We start from the raw sequence: 21,469 nt of genomic DNA on the forward strand, positions 1-21,469 counted from the left end.
TGTCATCTGTGGTGAAAACTGAGATGTAACCTGTGATGTCCCTGATGGTGTCATTTATGATGTGATTAATGATGTTATGTATACGGTTAGCGCAATGCCTAGCAGGGATACGAGTTATGGTTTGCATTGCTAGCCATGACTCTCTCAATTTTGTTTTGTAAAAATAATTTGGAACTGCATTTTTTCTACGGAGTTTCTGTGTTTTTTCATTTCAGCATAAGCATCAATAAAAAAAAAATGTTTAATGTCTTATGAGCAAGCAAAATTAAAACGCATCTGTAGCAAAAGATTTCAGTGAAAGTTTTGGTGACATACTGCATACAACTCCCATTTATTTCTATTTCATTTCCATGTATTTCTATTACAATATTCCCTACAGTCTGTGCCTCATGCCCCATGTCAGTGCACTAGCTCTGCTTGGTTTTTAGCCAAGACAGCTAGGTCTGAGCTACACCCTGCTCCGGCCCATGGGTCCACGGTGCTCATTGCAGATGGCCTTTGACCATATACAGTTGCACTTGGAATTTCATTTTCTTTTCTTTTTTTTATTCCTAAAAAAATACAAGGTTTTCAACAAATCGGTAGAACGACCCACGGTTTGAGGATCGGACTCCAGGTAAATATATCACATGTCGAAAGAGGTTTTTGGGGGAGGGATGGATCTGCACCTCTGGTGCTCCAACATATCCCTTGGAGTCAGGGTATGTTCTCCCGGGCCACAACAACTTCCCCAATTACTTTTTTTAATAAGTGCCCGGATCCTGTAATAACAAAAATCGTAGGATGACGCCAGACACTCAGAATGCCTGGACTCTCTGAGTATCCACATATGCCACACTGTAGAAAGGAAATAATAACCAATCTATGAATGTGGTTAGATTATTTTCCAAATTTTGAACACTCAAATCACTTGCACATCATGCTTTTCAAAGGGTCTGCACATTTATAGAGAAGATGTACAAAAGTTCTCACCTGATGAGTATTATATAGTTTTGTGTTATGCACTTGTATTATAATACAGTAGTATTTGCTTGCCTGGTAAGGGGTCCATGCCCACTACTCTTGCAGTGCTTTTTTTTACAGAATCCTTGCAGTTACTTGCAACTGTGTAGGTGAGCAAACATATCTGACTCCGGTTAATGTCTCTTACGGCTATTCCTGGTTCCCTTTCTCGTCCATATTAGGCTTTCTCCCACTTCCATCTCATTTGTGTTTGCACCATGGAGTGTGCTCCTTCGTCTTTGGATAACTTGAAGCGTTCATCCTCCAATAATGCACAATTCTGCCCATTACCTGCTGCTTCTTATTGTACAGGCAAAATGCCAAATCCACATTTGTAAAGCGCACAATCACCCGTTAGGGTCTCTAGGCGCTGGGGGCCGTCGGGAAGATTAAGCAAGCTATTGCCCAGAGTCACATGGTGCTGGGCTAACCTGCCGCCGGAGCCGGGGATCGAACCGGGCGCCACACCTCTTCCCAGGTGTATGTGCTGCTGTCTCAGAAGGTTTTGTTCAGTGAGGACATGCACTACCCACTTGCACCTCTTAGTAGACTGAACAATCGACCCTGTTCTGCTAGGGCACTTATCTGTCATCAGTGTCTCTAGATTTAAATTTGCCTCCACTTGGCAGCAGGTCTTTTGAATATATGCACCCAGGATCTTCCACATCACCCAGTATTCATCAGGATGCCAATGTTTAACCCTAAACAGTGGACGACACAGAGAAATTTGAGGGAACCTTTTGTACGGTCTCATCCATCTTCCCACCAAACTAAATATTTTAATTTGGTAGAGGAGGTTATACAAGAGTATAGAAATTCAGGGAAGTGTCAGCTCCAAACCTATGCTCAAACTAGGGTTTTAGTTTTACTATTCGTTTGCCAAAAATCCATATATTATCTTAATTGTTGGCGATTCTACAAAACAGCTGTAATTTACTTTTGGTGGATCAACAAGAGTAAGGCCTAGATTTTCATTTTAAAATATACTGAACTTTCGTGAAGAATATTTCTTTTTGTTTTCACTTTCAGGTCCCTATCATCGGCAGAGTCTGCAAGGTTCTAAACTGCCCCTTGCCATCTTCAGTCTCTATAGGGATTCGTAGGGCTCTACATACAGATAACGGATCACTGACATAATATCGACGACACAAATATCGAGATACACAAATATCGAGTCAAAAATATCGATTGACAAAATATCGACTCCCTATCTTCAAACAGGTAAGTACCAAAATATCGACTCCAAAATATCGACTTACAAAAATATAGACTGTCAAAATATCGATTTTTTAAAATGTCTTAAAAGTAAGTTAAAACTAATATAGTAATAAATATATTTAATATAAACTTAGAAATAATTATTAAAAAAATATAATTTTAATAAATAATTTATATAATTAAAAAAATTATATCACCAAAAATTACACACACACATATATATATATATATATATATATATGTATATATATATATATGTATATATATATACATATATATATATATATATTTAAACATATTATTAAATAAACATATATAACATTTTAGAAAATGTTTAAAATTTATTGTTACAACTATAGTGAGTTCAACATTAGCAAAAGTGTTGGATAGCGTAGAGGTAAAATTTACTACTCCCACTCCAGTGGGTGCAACAGTAGGGAAAGCGCTGGATAGCGTAGAGGTTAAAATTACTATTCCCACTCCAGGGATGTATGACGTTACAACGCATACTTTTACAACGCCTACCATTACAACAAAACTTTTACAACGCAAAAACTTTTACAACGCATACATTTACAACGCAAGATTTTACAACGCATATACCTTTACAACGCATACCATTACAACATAAGTATTGGTAAGTATATAATAATTTTTTGAATATAAATTAATAAAAAATATTATAATATAATTTAATATAATTTAATTTTATTAAATAAATGTAATTTAAATGTAATTTTACTTTATTTTTACAAAGTACCCCTGTACCCCAAAAACCCAAAACTGACCCTGAACCCTAAAAATACCCCTTTACCCATAAACTGAAAACTGACCCTGAACCCTAAAAATACCCCTTTACCCGAAAACTGAAAACTGACCCTGAACCCTAAAAATACCCCTTTACCCAAAAACTGAAAACTGACCCTGAACCCTAAAAATACCCCTTTACCTACAAACTGAAAACTGACCCTGAACCCTAAAAATACCCCTTTACCCCAAAAACTGAAAACTGACCCTGAACCCTAAAAATACCCCTTTACCCAAAAACTGAAAACTGACCCTGAACCCTAAAAATACCCCTTTACCTACAAACTGAAAACTGACCCTGAACCCTAAAAATACCCCTTTACCCCAAAAACTGAAAACTGACCCTGAACCCTAAAAATACCCCTTTACCCAAAAACTGAAAACTGACCCTGAACCCTAAAAATACCCCTTTACCTACAAACTGAAAACTGACCCTGAACCCTAAAAATACCCCTTTACCCCAAAAACTGAAAACTGACCCTGAACCCTAAAAATACCCCTTTACCCCAAAAACTGAAAACTGACCCTGAACCCTAAAAATACCCCTTTACCCAAAAACTGAAAACTGACCCTGAACCCTAAAAATACCCCTTTACCCAAAAACTGAAAACTGACCCTGAACCCTAAAAATACCCCTTTACCCAAAAACTGAAAACTGACCCTGAACCCTAAAAATACCCCTTTACCTACAAACTGAAAACTGACCCTGAACCCTAAAAATACCCCTTTACCCCAAAAACTGAAAACTGACCCTGAACCCTAAAAATACCCCTTTACCCAAAAACTGAAAACTGACCCTGAACCCTAAAAATACCCCTTTACCCAAAAACTGACAACTGACCCTGAACCCTAAAATTAAAATATTTATCAATTAATCAATTATAATTAATTACCAATAATATTTTAATTAATTACCAATTAATAATTAATTAACAATTAATTTTTTAAAAATATCAATAAATAAATTAACATATTTAATTAATTATAATTAAATTACTTCCCACCCTATTCCCCTATAAACCCACAACCCGCTACAGAAAATAAATTACTAAAATTAAAATATTTATCAATTAATCAATTATAATTAATTACCAATTATATTTTAATTAATTACCAATTAATAATTAATTAACAATTAATTCTAAATTATTATCAATAAATAAATTAACATATTTAATTAATTATAATTAAATTACTTCCCACCCTATTCCCCTATAAACCCACAACCCGCTACAGAAAATAAATTACTAAAATTAAAATATTTATCAATTAATCAATTATAATTAATTACCAATTATATTTTAATTAATTACCAATTAATAATTAATTAACAATTAATTCTAAATATATATCAATAAATAAATTAACATATTTAATTAATTAGAATTAAATTACTTCCCACCCTATTCCCCTATAAACCCACAACCCGCTACAGACTTATATTACACAAAAAATAAAAATTATTATTAACTTACCTTAAATTCGATATTTTTGTTGTCTATATTATGTCTAGTCGATATTATGTCCATTCTATATGTTTGATTCGATATTATGTCCATTCTATTCGATATTAATTTTCTCTAGTCGATATTTTTGTTGTCTATATTATGTCTAGTCGATATTATGTCCATTCTATATTTTTTACTCGATATTCTGTCCAGTCGAAATAATTGACTCGATATTATGACTGTACACCACAGATAACATAGAAATTAATCAACATGCCAATGATACACAAATCTTCTTGAAAGTTTCTCCGCTCCAGACATCCAACACCTCATCACTGCCTGCACCCCATCTAGACCTCAATGTCCAGCCCATACCTGAATCTTAGCCCAAGACATTATTCCTGGTAATTACCAAGAACCACAAGCACAAAATATTATAAACCTGCCTGGCTCAATAACATCAACTTTGATGGCTTCAAACCCCAACTTTCACCGAATTCCATGTCACATGGATTCTACCTAAACACCAACCTCGCCCTGAAGGAACACAGTGTAAAAAAAAAACAAAGACAGGTCTGTGCTATACAAGTACTACTCACTTACATAAATACATACAGTTGACTCCTGGAACATATTATTAGTTTCCAATAGTGTTGCTTACTTTCAGTTGGTATTTTATTTAAACAGTATAATATCCCTTGGCGTTTCACTGGGCGTATATCATCCAGGGTCCAGTAGAAACCCTTTATAACTTGTTGAATTAATTCTTCACCTATAATTAAAAATGTATGAAAGTGGTGAAAACCTTGAATTGCTAGTCTCATCCCCTCTCTACCTGAACTGTAGGAGTTTATTGCAATAGTGTCCCCGTCAAAACCAAAAGCCCTTAATGAGTTTCTCAGCCAATTGCTTCAACTGTTGCCTTCAATTAACCATGTCTGTACATGTGCACTGCGAGTCAGAGACGCTTTCACACCCAGGTATTTGAGAACTGACAGGGCCAAATATTGAAAGGCTGTTCCACATGTCCCAAACAGTCTGTTTAGATTATCATGAGAATATCCCTAAGTTTTACTACTCTGCTAAATAACTCAATGACATCTTCATTAAACATTGTCCATCACACAGGAAGAGCATTTAGTATTATTAGGTGGGGGTGAATATTGAGACTTTTTTCAGGGCTGCAAAATTTCCAGTTTGCTTGTGTGTGGCATTTCAATATTTGCCTTGCCCTAATGTGTGGCATTGCCATACCTCATATGTGACACACTGAGTGACATTTTTTGGGCAAAATTAGCCACTCTCTAGTATAAGCACCCGTACACAGTTGCCATAGACTGTGGCCTCTGATTACATCAGGACTCCCCCTGCCAGAAACAATTTCCAGAATGTGACCTGACTCCATCATCTACCAGATTAAAACGGATGCACAGTACTGTTCCCTACAGGTCCATAGACACTGCATACTCTTGTGCCACTGACAATGTAACCTATTTTCAAGCATTCATCCCATCACCTTTAGAGTGCTTGATGTAAAGCCCTAAGCGGCCAAGAATATGCTGTGGGTCCTGTGCTCAATGTGTCACTGGAACCAATCTGCACCCTATTGATGAGGCTCAATTACGACAAAACTGGCCTTGAGTCGCAAGTGTTCAGGTTCAGAGGAAACCTGGCTTGGCAGTTTGGGCTAGAAGGTTCCTATTTGAACATGACCATGACTGATTTGCATATAGCTGGGGCTAATATGAGGTGGCATGGTGGGCAAAAAAAGATAGATTGGATTCCTACTTCAAGCGATTGTCAGTGGTTAGACTACTTGCAAGCATTCTTCCCATCACCTTTTGCGTGTTTGATGTCACTGACAACATTCCTGTACTTAAGAGATAAACTCTATTTTGTAAATCAAAAAGATTAATAATCACTACTCTTGTACATCTATGCTTTGGGGGAGTTAACAATGATAATGCATAAATGTACCCAATTGCTACATTACAGGAGAAGGGTACTAATGTATACAGCAAATGCTTCTTTTGTATTTACAGTTAGTCCTCACAGTGCTCTATGTAATTCCAGGTGCTGTTTCTCTTTTGCATTGTGGTACATGTACTTCTGCACCCATAAGAGGACATGCACATCTACAGATATCAGAATGCAAAGAAAAAAAAACATTACTCACAGCAGACATGAGACAACTTGAGAAGGCTGCTTTACAATACAAAGGCTTTTAGTTAAGAATTTACAATATTAATTTCCCTTAAGTACTTTTCCATGAACTAGAAATAATTTGCTATCTTTACTTAACATGTTGTTTGGGAAAATGCAAGTTCTTCTAAAAGATGAATTAAAGTTGCTCTCATGAACAGAGCAGCTGGCAATTGAATCAGTTACTGTGCATGCAGTTGGCACATATTTTTAGTAAAGAAGTCTTATTATAGTTTTTCATTTTCCTGATAACTACTATTCATTTATCAATTGCATATTATTGGATCTGCCAGTCTGAGGGTGGTCTTCTCCCAAACCTTTAGCCTTCCTCCTCTGTTTTTGCTGAACTTGCTTTTGTTGGCCATATAACTCTTTGCATTTTAACACTGCTAACCAGTGTTAACCTGTTAACCCATGTGTGCTCTCTCCTTTAAACATGGTGAAATTGGTTTACACCCGATTGGCCCATTTAAGTTACTTGTAAGTCCCCAGTAAAATGGAAGTAAGTAAACCCAGGGCCTGTAAATTAAATACTACTAGTAGGCCTGCAGCATTGACTGTGCCACCCATTTACGTAGTCTTTATATGTGTGTCAGGCCTGCCATTGCAGCCTGTATGAGCGGTTTTAAACTCATGTTTTAACCTGGCAAAATCAACCTTTCGACATGCCTAAACTTAATTTTTTAATACATATATCATCCCTAGGGTAGGCACTAAACACCCGTTAGGATAGGGTGCAGTGTATTTAAAGCGTTAGATATGTACTTATACATTTATACATGTACTGGTAATAAAAAACTCAAATTTGTTTTCACTACTGCAAGGATTGCTCTCCCTCCTTCTCCCATGCCTCATAGAATAACATTGGGTTACCGTATTTACTTTTAATATGTGATACATTTTAGTTGAGAGCAAGTATGAATGTCGGGTTTGGTGTCTAAAGAACTGTAATTTAAAACCCTCTTCAATGATAAAGTAGGATTTGAAGTTAAAATTCTGAAAATGCCACTTTTAGAAAGTTGGCACTTTCTTGTCCCAACCATTTGGTGCCTGTAGCCTGTATCCTGAGTCACATGACTAGGTGCAGCTAGCTGTTGGCCTTTGTGTATTACCTCCAGAATGTGAGTTAAAGGAGGACTAGGTATTGTCAAGATGGGCCATCTCTGACTTGATGAGGTGGCGATGCAGCGCGCGCAAGGTAAATTGTTTTTTTTAATTTAATTACTTACTCCACTACCCCCTGCCCCTCCCCCGCCCCGCCCCACCACCCGGCAGCACTCCCTCTGCGAGCCGCAACTGACTTTTTGGCCAGCCGTCTACTTAGTTTGTTCTCCACCCATCTGCATTGCACAGCTGGGTGTAGAACATGCACAGGCTCCCACTGCCTGTCTGAGAGCCGAACAAGGCTAATCAGACCAATCACAACGCTGCTGTCATGCTGATGACAGCAGCGTCGTGATTGACTTAGGGGAGTCTGCTTCGTGCATCGACCGAGTATGGAGGAAAAGTGGTGGCCAGCAGATAAGCACAATTTTTTTTTAATAATACCCTGCCTCCCCCTGCCCCACCACTACTGTCCCATAGCAGCCGCTATTGCCCATACCCACAATCAACCTATTTCTATAATTACTATAGCTTAAACAGTTAAGGATGGCTACAAAATACAAAAGGATAATGTAAAGAATGAAAAAAAAGCATTCGCAAAGCAAAGTAATGACTCCTCCAGCCTAACAATGAAGTTATGTTATGCAGATTTGTAGAGCACACTATCACACAGGAGGGTATCTAGTGCTAAGCAGGTATGCGTTTAGGCACACCTAGAGCCTAATGAGGCTTCTCAAAAAGCCCGGTCTCCAGCTACATGCAGAATTCAAGAAGTGAGGAGGAGGCTCTTATGTGTAGAGGCAGGTCATTCCACGCTTAAGGAGAGATGTAGAAGAAGGCTCGACAACCAGATCTGGTTTTCCGTATGCATGGATTTCGTGCACGTCAGAATCTGGAAGAGTGTAGGTGTCTGCAAGGTTTGTGAAAGCAGATGTGATTGTTGAGGTATGCTGGGCCAGTGTTATGTAGTACTTGAAAGTTTGGGTGAGGAGTTTGAATTGTGCTCGTTCGTGAATGGGGAGTCAGTAGATGTGGTGGGATGTGAGTGTGATATCAGAGGCTGAGTCAAGAGGGTCGCACTCATGGAGGATTCTTGTGGAACTCAGCAGAAGAAGTTGGGGTGTCCAAGGTGTATGGTGCCAGGCTCACTGACAATGTCCTTCCAATCAGGAAGGAGCAGATCCATCGGAGTGGTGTCCTTGAGTTCCTTATTTCTCAATGAGGATGGGGTGGGAGACTGCGAGAAATGCTGCAGAGACGTTTAGGAGGATGAGAGCCGGTGTGTTTAATTTGTCCAGAATCACGCGTGTTATGAAGTTAGCACACTAGTAGCTGGGAGTGGGAGGAGCTAGGGGGCGAGAGGAAGAGGAGTAGTGGACGCAGGATATGGTTAGTTAGAGCAGGGACAAGGTAGGAGTACCATGCAAATAATAAAGCTCCAGTTAATACCAGAATAGTGGTTGTATTTATTGTAGCTGGATGCTACAACTGGCGACGAGGAGTGGGATTGAGCAAACCCCACTGTGCAGAGCCTCGAGAAAACGCCTTGTCCCCAGCAGCTGTCGCGCTGAAAACGCACTGCACACTGGAAGCGTGTGTCCCAAGTGCAAAGCTGGTAAGCAGGAATCGGGAGCCCACTCCGACCCTGTGGAGTGCCCCAGTGGCGTGGACGGCGCCCACGACGTGCCGCCAGCAAGCGCTGCTGAGAGCGCTGTGATTTGAGTCCAAGCGAAATCGGACGTCGGAAAACCTCACGCCCGATGCGTGAGGTTTGGGAGGCCATCGGCGGAAGAACGCGGGAACTGCTGAGGCAAGTCGGGAGCCCACCCCGATCTCACCTGATGTCCGTGGTGGTGGTGGAGAAGTGAATCCTGGCGTGGACTGCCCCAGAAGCCGACCGCCGGTGAGTTCTGAGTGCCCCGAGTGAATGAGCCGGGAGAGCCAGCCTCGTGTGTGCCTGCAAGGACGGCGGCCATTTTGAAGTCAGGCGCCTAGTAAGGACAACCCTGTGCAAGGCAACGGCGGCCATCTTGAAGTCAGGCGCTGGGAGAAGACAAGCATTGGTAAAGCAAACAAGCATTGGCGACTACAAGAAACAAGCATTGGCAAAGTAAACAAGCATTGGCGACTGAAAGAAACAAGCATTGGCAAAGTAAACAAGCATTGGCGACTGAAAGAAACAAGCATTGGTAAAGCAAACAAGCATTGGCGACTACAAGAAACAAGCATTGGCAAAATAAACAAGCATTGGCGACTGAAAGCAACAAGCGGTGGCAAAGCAAACAAGCATTGGCGACTGAAAGGAACAAGCAGTGGAAAATAAATAAGCACTGGCAAAGACAAGTGAGATCGCTGCAGAATGTCCGACGAAGATGCTCAACTTCCACCCAGTGGATCGCTTTTGCGAGCACCCGCTCCTATCAAGGTAACAACGGAAGGGAGCATGGGCCCCAAATGGCAAGAGTGGCTGGAAGAGTTTGAAGACTATATTGAAGGTTCGGACATCACTGATGAGAAAAAGAAACTGATTGCTCTGCGCAACCTGGCGGGGCGAGAGATAGTCAAGATACTCAAAGACCTGCCCGCTGCCGACGTAGATACTTATGTTAAAGCGTGTGAGGTCCTGAACAAGAAGTTTCTTCACAAGAGAAATGTAGACTATGAACGACACACATTTCACTCCGCCAGGCAAGGGAAGGATGAGCCCATGAGTGCCTTCATGGTGCGTCTGCGGAGACTAGCCAAGTACTGTGAATTTGATTCTTTCTCTACTGACGCTGCCATCAAATCCCAAATAATAGACGGATGTCATTCGGATCAACTAAGGAGACGACTACTGAGGAAACCGCATGGATTGGATGAAATAGAGGAGATGACACGAGCTTATGATCAGGCGGAGAAGTACGCCGCCGTCATGGAAATGGAACACAAAGGGAGTCATGAACAGGCGCGACGCGTACACGCCAGGAGTGACAGTCGAAGAAGCTCCAGAGACAAACAATGGAGGTCGCACACATCCTCCCGTCAAGAGCAATCAGGCTATCAATGTCGAGAACCATGGAGGAAGGAGAGACGACAGGAAAGAGTGAGAAAGTGCTACCGATGTGGGTATGATTACCCTCATGTGGACAGCTGCCCGGCCATGGGCCAGAGATGTCGAAAGTGTGGTCGCACTAACCACTTCGAAGCAATGTGCGGGGATTACAACAAAGAGAAGCGAAGTGGCCACTCAGGTACTACACGATCTGACACACGAAGCAGAGCTCCAAGAGTGTCGCGGTCCGACACTCGAAGACACCATGCGCGAGCTGTCCAAGATCAGAAGGAGCGGTCCCCTGAATCGTCACATTCCAGCAGAGAGTCACGTCGGTCTCGGTGGGAGAGGAGGTCACCTTCCAGAGAATCCAGACCTTCGTCCCGAGACTCTGTTTACACCATTGAATACCTGAATTTGGCAGCAGACCCGGACCAGCTTAAGAGATACCCTCGGCTGGACATCAAAGTTGGAAATCACGACTCAAAGTTTGTACTAGACTCTGGTGCCTCCTTAAATTACATTCCAGTTACTGAATATGAAAGGATGAGTCCACGACCTCCCCTGACATTTGCACCTGTGAGAGTTTTCACGTGGATGGCTAAGAAGCCACTTCCCTGCCTAGGGAAATTCTCAACGACGCTTACACACGACAACACAACTATTTCAGCAGTCATCCATGTTATCAAGGGCCCTGAAGCAGACTGTCTTTTGAGCCTACCAACTGCTGAACGACTCCACCTGGTGGAAATTCTCTTCAAAGTTAGCGACATCCGAGACGTGACTCGCCTGTTTCCCAGGTTGTTTCAAGGTCTGGGCAAATTGAAAGACTGTCAAGTGCGACTGCACATCAACGAACAAGTCAGGCCTGTCGCCCAACACCCTCGGCGGGTACCATTTCACCTACAGGCCGCTGTTGAGGAAGAACTCCAAGATTTGTTGGCTGCGGACATCATTGAACGCACTGATGGCCCGACCCCATGGGTTTCGCCGGTCGTCATCGTTCCCAAAAAGGGCACGGCCAACAAAGTCAGACTCTGTGTGGACATGTGCTTGCCCAACACTGCGATAGAACGAGAGCGGCACCCGGGGCCACACTTGAGCGACATGATCGCAGCACTTAACGGAGCCACTGTGTTTTCCAAATTGGATTTGAATAAAGGTTACCATCAACTGGAATTGGAAGCAGGGTCTAGATATATCACTACTTTTGCAACTCACCTGGGGTTGTTTAGATATAAAAGACTGAGCTTCGGTGTGTCCTCGGCGGCCGAGATATTTCAGGAAATGATCCGGCAAGTCATTCAAAATATTCCAAACACGCTCAACTATAGCGATGACATCCTTGTCTATGGTTCTGACGTCAGAGAACACGACATTGCGCTCAATCATGTCTGCCATGCCTTATTGGCAGCCAACTTGACTTTGAACAAAGAGAAATGCGAGTTTCACCAGGCCACGCTGAAGTTTTTCGGTCACATCTTTTCTGGTGCTGGCATGAAACCTGATCCTGACAAAATCATGACTTTAAACAACACCAAGAGTCCCCGAGATGTCAGCGACCTCAGATCGTTCCTGGGAATGGCCAGTTATTGTGCTCGCTACATTAAGGATTACGCTACGATCAGCCACCCCCTCCGCATGCTAACCAAGCAGGGTCAGCCGTTTGAATGGACTCCCCAATGTGAGCAGGCATTCAAGGAAATCAAGAAGGCAGTGGAATCGGCGAATCACTTGTCATATTTCAACCCAAAGCGAAAAACTGAAATAACTGTAGATGCAAGTCCGGTGGGTCTGGGAGCGATCCTGGCACAATATGAAAATGACTCAGATCAACGCCGCATCATTGCCTACGCGAGTCGTAGTCTGACTGAGCCGGAACGAGCCTACTCCCAACCCGAAAAGGAAAGCCTAGCCGTGGTATGGGCATGTGAACATTTTCATGTCTTTATTTACGGAAAACATTTCACTCTAATTACAGATCATCAAGCTCTCATCACCATCTATGGAAATCCAAGATCCAAGATGCCCCCGAGGATCGAAAGGTGGGGCCTACGGTTACAAGAATATACCTTCACTATACTTCACAAACCAGGGAAGTCTGAAAATCCAGCGGACTACATGTCCCGGCATCCTCTCCCATCATCAGCTTCCAGATCCTCCATTGCGGAAGAGTACATTCATTTTGTAACGGATCAAGCTCTTCCTCCAGCTATCCCTATGGAGACTATTCGGGAGATGACAGCACAGGATGTCATCTTGCAGAGAGTCCTTCACAAAATCCGCAACAATAGATGGAGGCATGATCCTCAGGACGATAAAGCTGATTCCTTGACTCAACGTGAACTACAAGCCTTCCGGCATGTGAGTGGTGAGCTTTCCGTCACGACTGATGGCATATTGTTGCGTGATCAGAGGATTGTAATTCCTACTCAACTGAGACAAGGAGTGGTTGCTCTTGCACATGAAGGACATCGAGGAATAGTGTCGACCAAACGAGCACTAAGGGAACGAGTGTGGTTTCCGTTCCTTGATCAACTAGTGGAAGCCACCTTGAAAGATTGCCATCTCTGCCAACTCACCAGCAAGGGCGATCCTCCAGCTCCTTTACATATGACCAGCCTGCCCAGTGGTGTGTGGCAAGAAATCGCCATAGACTTTTATGGACCCCTGTCATCGGGCAAATATGTGCTGGCCATCATTGATGAGTATTCCAGGTACCCCATTGCCTGTTTTGTGTCATCCACGAACACTGCCAGTACTCTCAAAGTCCTTGATGAAGTCTTTGCAACGTGGGGAGTTCCCAAGATCGTTAAATCAGACAACGGACCTCCTTTCAACGGAAATGACTTTGCTGCTTTTGCGAAGCACCTAGACTTTCATCACCGCAGGATCACGCCTCTCTGGCCACAGGCGAATGGGACAATTGAGAGGTTCATGGCCACCCTCAAAAAAACCTTCCAACATGCTACCGTGGAAGGGAGAGACTTACAAACAGCACTCAATGAAGTCCTTCGAGCTTATCGTACAACTCCTCATGCTACGACTGGCCAATGCCCGGCGACTCTCATGCTGGGACGTCCCATGAGGAATCGCATTCCCACGTGGGATGGAGCCCTGGAAGCATCATCATCTGAGAAGGACTCGTGGGAAATGAGAGCCACTGATGACCGCAACAAAAGAAAAATGAAGGCCTATGCCGACAACCGGAGGAGAGCACGGTCATTATCATTAAATGAAGGGGACAATGTTATCGTCAAGCAAGAGACGCAGAAAAAGACTGACTGTCCATTCAAGGATGAACCGCTGGTGGTCACCAGAAGAAAAGGGACTATGGTAACTGCGGAGTCCGAGCAGCGGCGAGTTACGAGAAACATCTCGCACTTCAAGAAACTGCCAACTGACACCTCGAGAACCATGATGAGTGACATAAACAATCCCAGAGTTGAAGAACCACAGCCAAATGGTCAAGAGAACATTGCTCCGATCACTGAGACATTGAGTACTGATGGTCTGAGGGCCAGGTCGCCACGACCTCATCGTGACATACGTCCACCCAAGAGACTGATCGAGGAGATGGACTAAGAAGTCAGTATGCTCTGTTTGTTTTGTTACAAAGGGGGGAGATGTTATGAAGTTAGCACACTAGTAGCTGGGAGTGGGAGGAGCTAGGGGGCGAGAGGAAGAGGAGGAGTGGACGCAGGATATGGTTAGTTAGAGCAGGGACAAGGTAGGAGTACCATGCAAATAATAAAGCTCCAGTTAATACCAGAATAGTGGTTGTATTTATTGTAGCTGGATGCTACAACGCGGATGTCATCTGCGGCAAAATTGAGAGCAAGCAGTGTCTGTGCTGTGGTTTGGTCTGAAACCAAACTGAGTGGTGTTGAGGACTTGGTGGTCATTGAGGTATTCGGTAAGGTGTCTGTTGATGATTTTCTCTAAGACCTTGGTCTGGAACTCTAGCAGGTAGAAGGGTCTATATTTGGCGAACATTGAGGGGTCTGAACAGGGATTTCTCAGCAATTGAAGGCCAGTTGTATATTTCCAAGCATCTGGGAAGGCCGCAGAAGAGGTGGAGGCATTTAGAATGGGAGTGAGCATGGCAATGATGAGTTGCAATCTCTGGAGTAGGTGTGGTGGGGCAGGGCTTCAATGGGGCCCCTGAGTGGATGGACTTCCTTGTGGTAGCAGTTTGTCCTGGTGTGATGACAGGCCATTTGGTAAGAATGTGTTCTTTGAATAAGATCGGGAGGCATTAGGCATGGTCTGTCAGGTCAGGTTGCCGGCTGAAGTTGTTGTAAATGATGGTGATTTAATTGTTGAAGGATTTAGAGAGATTGTTGCAGATGTACTGCAAGGGAGTGATTGAGTTGGAGTCAGCCGATTGTGACGTGAAAACTTTCACAATCGCGAAGATTTATTTGCTTCTGATGTTAGGCAACACATAGTATTTCTCAGTTTCTTGCTCTTGATGCAGCGGCTTTCCTCTGTGTTCCAGTCATTACACATGGAATGTCTCACTCTGTTTTGATTTGACGTGTTTTATCCTTCCATTGCTCCTCTGCTCATTGCACTGCATTGCATGGGGCACAATTTGTCTCTCCCTCCCTCTACTTTCTCTTTCTGCTTGCCATTTTTACAGCCCGCTCACTTTATTTATTTTTTAAACTGTTCTGCTCTGTGCCTACTTGGCTTATTGCCCCATCCCAATGCTTTGCCTGCCTTCCGCTCCCAATACAGCAGTGTCTGTCCATCATTTATTGTTTTTTAACCTTTTCGGTGCTCATGACGAGACCAGCTCGTCATGAGTCACTGTGGAGCTCTACTCATGACGAGCTGGTCTCGTCATTGGTCTCGTCATAACGGCTCCACGCCGCCCACGCGCAATTAATTCCCCGCCTGTTTGGCCGAATTAATTAGTGGGCGGGGTCGTGACGAGACCACCTCGTCATGAGCACAGCTCCACTGTGACTCATGACGAGCTGTTCTCGTCACAAGCACCGTGGCGCCGCGCTACCCCCCAGCCCCCTGCACGGTGGGGGAATTTCCCCCGCAGAGAAGGGGTTAAACCAATCCAGGACTGCCGTTCCAGTATGTGCAATATTGGAACAACAATTCCAGAATAGCCACCGTGCACATGCATGGGTGGCCATCGTCAAGAATTATGCCATAAGCAATTGAATTACCAAAAGTAGCACTGGCAAAACCATTATGAATGTGCCCCACTGTCGCAAGCAATACCTATTGGCTTTGCCAATTCTAGCTAAATCCCACTGCCCTCCAGGAACCTTTTTACCTCTTTGGTCCCCAGCCCCTTCATAGTCTTGTTGGTTTATCACAACTTTTGTACTGTCCCCCTGAACATTAGACGCAAAAAAAATAAAACAGAAAAAATGCAAACACAGTTTTATATAATGATTTGCCATGGAACAACAAGAGCACCATGGGCCCCCTGCAAGGAAGGAAATGGGTAGTAAAAGACAGCATGCTTCAAGACATACATTCTAGTGTTCCCTTATTAAGTATCAAATGGCTTCCGACCAACACCTAGAAGGAGAGGCATAAGGTGCTTACTTGGTAAAATGGTTTTATAGCGGTCCTTGCTGGCTCGACCTGGGATATCTAGTTCTTCTGGATTTACATAATTGGGTGGGATTTTCTGCAAGAAATGGAAACATGACGTGTGAAGTAGAAGCTGCAGACTGAGAACTTTTATGTCACATACACGCCAGTAGGAGACTGTTTTCTTCTAGAGGTCCATGACACGTTGTTGGACATGCTCCTTATTCATAACAAAGATGCTTAATGGCACTAACATCATATTCCTCTGTGGTACTTAAGGAAGTGCCATCACAGGACCTGTGCACTTCAAGACGGGACACTGCAAAGCTCTTTTTCAACGCTCAGTTTAAAAGGGAGGATGCAGCCTGTTACTAAACATCTGTTGACGGCAGACACAAACATGCAGTTACTAAAAGAAACATGTTGTACCTCGTTTTAGAAATCACATTGTGTACGAATCTGTAGTTCCAACATAGATGTGGCAGTTGCTGTTCGGAGGACAAATAGTACTGAAAGATAGAGGCAGTTCTTACTCTGTCTTTCACTCATTACAATGTGGAATTTTTAAGGGAGATTGGAAAAAGAATTAAAAAAAGTGTAACCTCTCTCTCAGAAAAAAGAAAGCCTTTCTCTAAGTTCGGAACAGCTGGACAGTCCATTCTCTTTCCCCACTCCATCACACTGTATCTCCGTATTTCTAGAATTAACTATTCTTTATGTTTTAATACCTCCTAATTTTCTCTCAGTACCTCTAGCTTTTACTTTCAGTCACTTTTCTCTAGAGTTTTTTTGTTTTTCTATTTGCAGCGGTTTCATATTGTCTCTTGGTACCGGTACAAGGCTCTCCATTTTCCTTAGCATCACCCCCTCTTTTCGAAATCCTTGTCGGCCTTTCCCTGGCTTGCCCTTCCTCATTGTGTATGTTTCCATCCTCTTCCTCTTCTCTCTCTCTCTCTCTCTCTCTCTCTCTCTCTCTCTCTCTCTCTCTCTCTCTCTGCTCTCTCAGTGTCTCGCTCTCCTTGGTTTGGTTTTCTCATTATCGAACGTTCCTGTCCTCGCAGCATCTCCTAGTCTGTTTCCCTTGTTCTCCCTCGACATCTTCCTCAGTGTCTCTCTAAGTATCACCCGCACCACTTCTCTCAATATCTCTTTCAATGTTTCCAATGCAAATTTTTGAACATGCCATTGTATACTTTTTTTCGTGTCAGCTGTTTTCATCTGGACATATTTTCTCTTTCTTGTATTTCGTTAAACTGTGCATATATTTACTGTACAGCCTCATATTTCTGTAAAGTGGTTCGGAGAAAGCTCCATAGAAGCTCCACAAAATAAATAAAACAAAATAATGTCAGTATCTACAACTTTTCTGTGTATTTCTCTTTCCACAAGTCGCTCTCAGTATTTAACCCCTGTCTCTCCTTCTTTTTCAGTATTTCTCTCCACCTTTTTCAAAGAATCTCTTTCTCGTCACCTAATAAGGATAGAAGGCTGAGTGGGCGTTGATGGGATTTGAACTTGTGATCTACAGATGACCTCAAATGTCAGTGGGGAGTGCTTAACTTACTTAGTGTACTTGCAGAGAATATCTCTCTCCATTTCTATCCTTCCCTTTCTGCCTCTTTTTCTGCCCCTCTATTTATTTCTCCTTTACTCTTTCTTCCCCTTTTTTTCTCACTCATTTATTCTCTGTCTTTCCTCCTCTCTCAGTATATATCACTTATGTGTCTCTCTGTTTCTGTTTCTCTCTTACTTTTTCCGTTCTTGCTGTATAGCTCTCTCCACCCTTCTCCTTTGTGTGCAGCATTTCCCTCTTTTGATATCTATTTCCCTTTTTTATTGCAGTATCCTTTTCTTCCCTTTTGGTATCTCTCTTTTAACTTCATCTTCTAATATCTCTGCCGCTTCAGATACCACCTCGTTAGGGCTATAATAAAAACATGGATCTCAAACCTTTCATTTAAACCTTTTAATTAACCTCAGCTCTTATTAATGGATTCAAACAGCAAATAGTAACGGCACATACTGCATACTGCTCCTCTAGGGCCTTCAGGTTCTTGGCTTCCTCCTGAAGTCTATCCTTTGACAGCACGCGGCTCGAGGTCCTCAGGAAGTGCAGCGTGATCTCTTTAGGGGTTGTGATGGACAGAATCGGATCAACAGCACCCAAGGAACTCATGTCCAGGGTCAGCGAGACATTGGACCCTCTCCTGTGTGTGAAGAAAGGGACCAGTTAAATCCTGAGACCATAGCTCCAACAGACTGCAGGATCCACCAATTACACAAGGGACATTGGGAGAAGGTGATGAGAGGCACATAGAGCGATGGAGACCTAGAAATAAGAAGGCTTACAATGGAGGCGTATGTGACCAAACATTTATCAATCTTGCGTTAGGTTGCTAATCCTGATAACTGTAGCAATAATTTTTATTTATAAAATGGTGAGTTTCAAAAAAAGAGAGTAGATGGAATAATAGTATTCCCCCAACTTTGACCATGTCATAAATGGCACTGAGTAAGTGAGCAATCCTGACCCTCTCTTGAAATTTCTGAGGGTTCCTCTCCCAAGGCATGTTTTCCTTCCCAAGGATTGCTTTAATACAATGTGATAAGATGACACATTTTACAGCGCATTTCTCGAAGAATTCGGCAAAAATCTACATGTGTCCAGGAGGCTCTAAAAAGGTCACTTATGGAATAATACAGAAAAGATACAGATTGCCTAGTGAGGATGTTAGGATTACATCTGCTAAGAAAATGTTGCTAATAGGACCTCAAAGTATGCCTTTGATAATACCATTTCCAAATGCAATTAATTGAAAAAGACGTTTTACAGTCAATTTTAAAGATGCATTTATGTGATATCCTTAATATTTTTATGGAGTGCCAAACATGTTTGAGCTACACAAAATACAAGTTTGGCATTTTCATGACAAGCACACATGCACTACTGCCCCACAGAGACAGAACCTGACTCGTATTACAAACACAATTTATTTATGTGCATCATATGTTAGTGGCAGCTGTCAATTATCAGGAACGCACACCTGTTGCGATGTGCTACAGACGACAAGGGTGGCCACAGCAAGTCATTGTTGACCACTATTGTGCTGCTAGCTGTGGCCAAAATGTTGACTGGGTTTCACATTATATGCCAATGAGATCCTCTTTGTCCCAGGGCCGCATAATGCCTAGAAAGCTAGTCACAGGTGAGTGACACCATAATGCCCCAAATGCTCTGATTTTTAAAACAATGGTTTATATCAAGCATCTATGGCTACAATGCTGAAAACATACAGTGTAGGACCACTTTATGATGATTCGATCATCGTTCCTAGACTGGCCACAGTATGCCAAGGAGTAATCACAATGCCTACAACATCTGCAATATGCCCCAGGGGGATACTTAATTCTAGATCTGGCATGATGCCTAGAATGTACATCCCAATCTTAATTAGCGTTATAACTTCAGTTCGATCTCCTTCATTTAGCATTCTCTCTACCCCATTGTTTCAGCTTCCATGTCACCTGAATCTTTTATTCTCTTACCGTTATCCCTGTTCCCCAATTTAAAACTTCAAACTACTGCTACTTCCCAGCTAGTGATTACTTATTAGATGCATTTCTTTGATCTACCACAATAGTCTCTTTCTCTTTTCTTTTATTCCTATTTTCCTTCTTAATTTCAGCCTGTCTTTCAGTTTTCCCTCTCATGTCTCCACTTCACATTTCACACTTCTTATCATACTTTTGGTGTCGTCCTTTTGGTTAACTTTCATTCCATTTTCTACTCCCCCGTATTTTGATTTAAACCTCCTCGTATGTTTTTTCTTTCTTGTTTTCTTTGTCTCTTTTGCTTTGCTCACCTGATCCACTTGTTTTCATTTTTTTCTATTTCATTCCTTTATTCCCTTTGTTCATTCCTCAATATTGCTTGATTTGTCTGTTTTAAAAATATATATATTTTCTTACTTGCTACCATCCTCTTTCTGTCTGCAGACTTTATAGTCACCTTTTTTACCATTGTCTTATGTTTTTCGTTTCCTACATTTTTTTTTATATTTTACCCATTTTGTTTGATGACTTTGAGCTTGTTTTAGATTTTGGTGATGGAGTAAAGGCAGTGAGGGTTGCAGTTACCTTGACATCCATCATTTAGTCTTTACTCCACCTGCCTCATTGAGAGTTCACCCCTGACATGGCAATTAACACAATGGATTTTTATAACCCACCATCATGGTGGTTCATACACAGCCTTTGAAAGATTTTGTGTGCACCCATGATTGGTAACAGACTCTTATTCCAAACTTTTGAAAGTTTTCCATTAATCAAAAATTAAAGGCCCCATTTAGAGCTTGGCGGAGAGAGTACTGTCCTCAATGGTGACAGCAAGCCATTTGACGACCTGTTTCCTGTTGGAAAGCAGCCAGAGTAGGCTCTATCATCTACAAGCTCTTAGTCTGCCGAACCATGAATCAGACAGGTGGACTGAAAGTTTCAAAGAGAGGGTACTCTGTCTCCACTGGAATGGAGTAACCTCTCTGCCAACTCTAAATTGGGTCCTTAATATGGTTCATTCATTTATCTTTGCATGCATATTTCTTCTTATCCACTTCTTTCTACCCCAGCCTTTATTTCACTCATCCTTTTTCCACCTTGATCTTTCTAGTTCTTTTTTCACTTTCTTTCTTCCCATCCTTTCTTATCTGTTCTTTTCCTTGAATCTTTGTCTTTATTGCCTTCTTAATTGCACTCGAATAGCTCATTTCTTCCTTCCTCATCTCGTTTCATGCTTTATCATTATTTCTATTGCCCTAGCCAAATTTTATATTTTCCCTGTCACTTTATTTATCTGTAATTGTCTGTCTTGCTTAAATCTATTCCTATTCTTTCCCTTTCTTTCCTTTTATTTAGACATTAATCCTTCCAACTTTTCTTCCTTTTTCTGTTTTATTCACTTCCCATTCCTTTCACATTTCTTTACATCTGTGTTACCTCTTGGATTCATTTGTTCAATATTTGCCTTCGTTAATTCTTTGTTGATTTACTCTTGTCATTTCTTTCTTTTACTTTCTCTCTGTCTTTCCTTCTT

General features: G+C 42.1%; 1 protein-coding gene across 1 annotated transcript in view; it reads right to left on the reverse strand.

The window, feature by feature from the left end:
* Positions 1-21,469, reverse strand: part of PTPN7 (protein tyrosine phosphatase non-receptor type 7) — a 219,391-nt gene that overhangs the window by 129,587 nt on the left and 68,335 nt on the right. The window contains exons 3-4 of the mRNA XM_078644166.1: positions 18,404-18,587; positions 16,393-16,477 (exon numbers count right to left, since the gene is read on the reverse strand). Coding sequence (XP_078500292.1) covers positions 16,393-16,477; positions 18,404-18,587 — 269 coding nt within the window. The remainder of the gene's footprint in view (positions 1-16,392; positions 16,478-18,403; positions 18,588-21,469) is intronic.

Source organism: Lissotriton helveticus, chromosome 5_1, assembly GCF_964261635.1.
Source record: "Lissotriton helveticus chromosome 5_1, aLisHel1.1, whole genome shotgun sequence".
In the NCBI taxonomy this organism is placed as follows: domain Eukaryota; kingdom Metazoa; phylum Chordata; class Amphibia; order Caudata; family Salamandridae; genus Lissotriton; species Lissotriton helveticus.